Raw genomic sequence first — 5772 nt, forward strand, 5'->3', positions numbered from 1 at the left:
GGGTCATTCTGACCAACCTTTTTAGTCCTTCACGCTGTACTACTCTACACTCCCTAACATGGTACAGTCACAGGGGAGGCTGGTTGAGGTAGAAATCGGAGGATGTCTTCCGATTTCTACCTCAGCCAGCCTCCGATTTCTACCTCAACCAGCCTCCCCTGGTATAGTATATTGTACTCATATGCAGACATCACCTTCACACAAAACTAGACAACCCTCTCTCTTGCTCAACTTCCTCTTCCTCCCTCTCCTTGGACCCTGCCATCCAACCTTTCTGGAACTACAATAATTGATTACTACTACTAATAATAAGAATCAATAGCTTTGGTCTTGCTTGTCCACATTGCTACATTCACTCTCCTGCTCGTCATATTAAACTTGTGTCAATCTTGCATCTATTCTTCTCATATCACACTCTTCATATCTCTCTCTCTCTCTCTCTCTCTCTCTCTCTCTGGTGTCTGTTTGATGTTTGATATTAGCATGACAGGCTACAATCACCTTGCTTTGCTAACTACTGTGCTGTGCATTATTAGTATGTATATACATCATATATAGTATATATTATATACATATATATATAGTATAAATCATATGAGAAACATCTGAATTTAACTAACATGTAAACCACAAATAATAATGCAGTCTCTGCTTGTCCATACAATGGAGAATCCTGGGCCTGACTGTATATGCTAAGTTAGGCTAGGCTAACCACTACTGGCTAGTGGACAGAATCCTTGGTCTGGCTGATGCTAAGCTAAGATAGGCTAACCGCTACTGGCTAGTGGACAGAATCCTTGGTCTGGCTGACGCTAAGCTAAGATAGGCTAACCGCTACTGGCTAGTGGATAGGACTATTCCTTATCTCGGTGTTGAACTGTCGTATACTTGAATTCCAGTATCCTGAAAGGTTTGTTACAAGTAGGCCACATACCACGGAATGCTATCGATGGTTCATTCTCAGAGCTGACACTACGCTGTAGGCCTGTACTGTTATTATTAATAAAGTTTTGTCAGTCAGCATAGTGTTCAGTCAGTGGCTGCCTTGACAGATTGAAGATTCCCATATTGACTTTGATATTGATAATACTCTTCACTTCAGTAAGCCTCTTAGCTCCTCTCCATCTAAGCCTATCCCGCTAATCTTGTTCAACTTTACAGTAGCCTCCTGTGTGAAGGCTGATGGTTGCCTGTGGAAGCGCTAGCTACAGTAGCTTAATTCAAAACAATCCTAAACATGCAGTTGAGTGGTACTGAGAAATTAAACTGTAACACAGTATGGAGTATTTGTACTGTAGGTGTGAGTGAGCGTGTTCAGTGCCATGCTCATGTATTAGGAGACATTTGAATGGCCTGAATGCTAATGGTGCATTCAAGCGCTCCTCGGAAACTCAGAGCTTCACACCAAGATTTAGTGTTAGGATTCTGCATAGAGCTTCCTATTGGCTATTTCTGATATGGCTCCAAGTGAGAAAGTCAGAGATCTCAGCGGTAAAAGGGTTTCAGTTCAGAGCAGCACCTGAACACAGCATTAGCAGCTCGGTGGCACCTGAACGCAGCATTAGCAGCTCGGTGGCAGTTGAAGAGAGACTAAGAAGAAGAAAAAAAAACCGAGAGAAACTTGATTCCTTGTGTCCTTTCCTCCGTCCTCCACTCACTTCTTCCTAGGAGGAAGCAAGCGGTGGACGAAGGAGAGGATGTGAGGAACCGATCGTCTAACAACTGAGAAAGGACCGACGCTTCTACAGCCCTTAAAGGTCAGAACTCAGAGACGGACGGCGCTGACCTCGCCTCGGCTGTGGGAACAACGCCACGGGACTGGAGGCGACGAGAGAAGCCCTTGAAATGTACAAGTCTTATCATTCAAACACTAATACTGCTGCCATGGTTACGGACAGTCTTTAATCAGGAACTATCTGCACTGTTGTCTCCTCGCCGTCACATTCAGTCAGAAAACAAAGAAACAGACGGAAAGAAAAGTATTTAAAAACTAACGAGTGACATCATCGGTGTGACATCATCGGTGTCTCTGCGTCTACATTCCTCAGCCTGGAACATCCAGAACAGAACACCGGGTAACACACTCATCACAACAGAACACCGGGTAACACACTCATCACAACAGAACACCGGGTAACACACTCATCACAACAGAACACCGGGTAACACACTCATCACAACAGAACAACACACAACAGTCTTACAAAACAACAAATAAATAAAATAAAATAGAACTAAATAAAAATATAAGAATTTGAAGCAATTGTTGTGGTGCAAATCAAAAGATGACAATACCCCCCCCCCCCCTAACCCCCCTCGGTTAAACAGTGTGGACCAATCCCCACTGTCCCCCTCGCCATGTCAATCACATACCCAGCCCCGCCCCCAGCCCCTCCCAGCCACTCCCCCTTCAAGGAGGAAGGGCATCATAAGTAAATCGCTGCCATCTTGCATTTCTCCTTCACAATGGTGGAATGGTATACATGATTGGTGGAATGGTGTACGTGATTGGTGGAATGGTATACATGATTGGTGGAATGGTATACATGATTGGTGGAATGGTATACATGATTGGTGGAATGGTTTACAGTCTTTCACCAGCCTACTACGAAGACCGTGACACGGCGATGACGTCATTTCTCGATGATGTCATAAAACTTTGCATATTTACATCTCATTAAGTGCGGGCAGCAGGTACATTTGGAGGACATTCTGACCCTACAATATGAACCACAGGGGAGGCTGGTGGAGGTAGAAATTGGAGGACGGGCTCATTGTTTCTACCTCCACCAGCCTCCCTTGATATGTACCAAAGATCTTTCTCTCACTCTGGCTCTGGGGGTGAAGTTGCCCCAAAGCTCAGATCTAGGATCAGTTGACCCTGTGAACCCTGACCTTGACTATCAGATCTAGGATCAGTTGACCCTCTGAACCCTGACCTTGACTGTGAGTGAGAAAGCTTCTAAACTGACCCCAGACCAGCGATTCAAACCTCAGCGTTATCAGACAGGCAGAGCAGAACTCTGGGTGTGGTTCTCAGATTCACAGCAGCTTCACCACCTACAGTGCTCTGCTTTTAGGCCCTCTTAAAGCTACACACACACACACACACATACACACACACACACACACACACACACACACACACACACACACACACACACACACACACACACACACACACACACACACACACACTGGCAGAGAGATGTCTGAACGACTGATTTCACATGACAGAGAGAGAACTAAAATCACAGCTTGGAGAGCTTGCCCTTCTGTACACCCTAACGTATGACAGTAAGGTGATTCCAGGAAGCTGAGTTTCTGTGAGGAGTTCTGTGTGTGTGTGTGTGTGTGTGTGGTGTTGGTACCATGGGTTTGACCTGCAGAGTAAAGCTGGTAGTACCTGTAACTGAGTAGTGCTCAGAGGAGGCTGGCGGAGGTAGAAATCGGAGGACAGGCTCATTGTCATGCATGGAATGAACCCATCCTCTGATTTCTACCATCCCGAGCCTCCCCTGCTGTAACTGAGTAGGGTTGTAGCAGTGTAGCAGCTAGTGAGTACCGGTTAGGACTGATGAGTGTTACTGCCTGTCTGTTTCTGCCTGTCTGTTTCTGCCTGTCTGGTTCTGCCTGTCTGGTTCTGCCTGTCTGGTTCTGAGCAGAACACAGACTGATGAGTGTTACTGCCTGTCTGTTTCTGAGCAGAACACAGACTGATGAGTGTTACTGCCTGTCTGTGAGTGTTACTGCCTGTCTGTTTCTGCCTGTCTGTTTCTGCCTGTCTGGTCCTGCCTGTCTGTTTCTGAGCAGAACACAGACTGATGAGTGTTACTGCCTGTCTGTTTCTGAGCAGAACACAGACTGATGAGTGTTACTGCCTGTCTGTTTCTGAGCAGAACACAGACTGATGAGTGTTACTGCCTGTCTGTTTCTGAGCAGAACACAGACTGATGTCCGTGTGTCCTGAGTGAACCGTTCATGGCAGTTTGGATTCTCAAGAACAACATCTCTTTAACATGTTTAAACGTATATACAACCAAACACACACACACACACACACACACACACACACACACACACACACACACACACACACACACACACACACACACACACACACACATTAGCAGAGCACACATCTCCTGAAGCTTCTGTGGTTCTGAGCCTGCAGTAACACTGCCCCCCCTCTGCCCTGCTCAGGGGTCCGTAGCTAAAGCACTACTCCATCTATCCTGACGACCCAGGCCGGCTCCTCCATCTATCCTGACGACCCAGGCCCGCTCCTCCATCTATCCTGACGACCCAGGCCCGCTCCTCCCCGACACCAGCCATGTCAGAGCAAGGCCTTGGTTCAGGCACAGAGAGATTGACCTGCAGACATTGGTGTGACAATTGTTCTCCAAAAACCTCCCAGCTTGCGTGGCGGCTGGGTGCTTGTGAAGAAAAGTACTTTTTAAGCTACGAAGCTTTCGTGAAACTGAGCCCAGTTCTGTTCTGGTCTGTGTGAGTGTGAGGAGGGTGACAGGTCGAGTTGCCCCCCCCGGGGGACGCGGGCGTGTACTACAGCAGGTACAGAACCTCCGTTTGAAGACCTGGGTGATCAGAGCACAGCAGACACACCAGGGGAGGCTGGTGGCGGTAGAAATCAGAGGACGGGCTCATTGTAATGCGTGGAATGGAAGTGGGAATGGTATCAGACATGTGTGATTGATAGCATTCCTCATTCCATTCCATGTATTACAATGAGCCGGTCCTGGATTTGACACAGAGAGAGGCTGTGAGAGTGAGCTGGATGTCCTGGGGTCACGATGGAGGGACAGAGGAGGAGAGGAAGGGGGCGTGGTCAGGCTGGTCGGTCAGACGCTGTCCATCTTAGTTCCTGTTGATGACATCAGAGGGGCGTGGTGATGCGGTAACAGGCCGTGGTGCTTATTCCCGCCCACTGGCCGAGTAGGAGAATTGTGGGAAATGCGGTCTTCGCTCGTTGTCCATGCAGTCCATCCCGTCTTCATCAACTAGAGAGGAAGTTAGAGGGACAGAAGAGGAAGTGACATCACTCACCTTGATCACGCCCCCATCATCAGTTCAGTCAAATCAAACTTCTAAAGCACATTTCTGACATAACAAGCTTCACAAGGGAGAGTTTGTCTGCATTCCATTTCTGAAAAGTCACTTTACTACACTGTCATCCACTTTTGCATTTCGTTACCATGACAACACAAATTCAAAAATGTATTACAGTGTAAAATATTGACTTTTCAGAAAAAAACCCTAATAAAAATATATGGTGGAACAGCGAATGACATATGATATACATGCTCTTTGAGCTGCTTTGATGTTTAATTTTCCTTTTTAAATCATCATTTTAAAACAAAAGCCAACCTGGTTGCCTGGGGCAACAACACGGTGACACAAACAACAGCAACAACAACAGACAAACAACAGCAAGGCAAACACATGCACGCACACGCACACACACACACACACACACACACACACACACACACACACACACACAGAGAAACACACACACACTTCCACTCACATTTCTCAGGGGGGGTGATGGTGATGGTCTGAGCTGTGAACTCCTCGTCGAAGTACCTGGTGTCTGTCTCTGACGACACGGACGGCTTGAAGGGAGGCATCAGCTGAGAGGCAGGAGACACACACACACACACACACACACACACACACACACCTGGTTCACAGAGGTGTCACAGCAACACACACACACGCACACACATGCAGACAGACACATGCACGCACACA

The 5772-nt window shown here is 47.2% G+C and overlaps 1 protein-coding gene across 1 annotated transcript in view; it reads right to left on the bottom strand.

Moving 5' to 3' along the window:
• Positions 1–4932: 4932 nt before the first annotated feature.
• Positions 4933–5772, bottom strand: part of LOC310805509 (RAC-gamma serine/threonine-protein kinase) — a gene marked incomplete at both ends in the record, with an annotated part of 20993 nt that continues 20153 nt past the window's right edge. The window contains 2 exons of the mRNA XM_083671230.1: positions 4933–5018; positions 5549–5651. Of these exons, the coding sequence (XP_083527356.1) occupies positions 4933–5018; positions 5549–5651 (189 nt within the window). The remainder of the gene's footprint in view (positions 5019–5548; positions 5652–5772) is intronic.

This window comes from Argentina silus, assembly GCF_951799395.1.
Source record: "Argentina silus genome assembly, chromosome: 6".
In the NCBI taxonomy this organism is placed as follows: domain Eukaryota; kingdom Metazoa; phylum Chordata; class Actinopteri; order Argentiniformes; family Argentinidae; genus Argentina; species Argentina silus.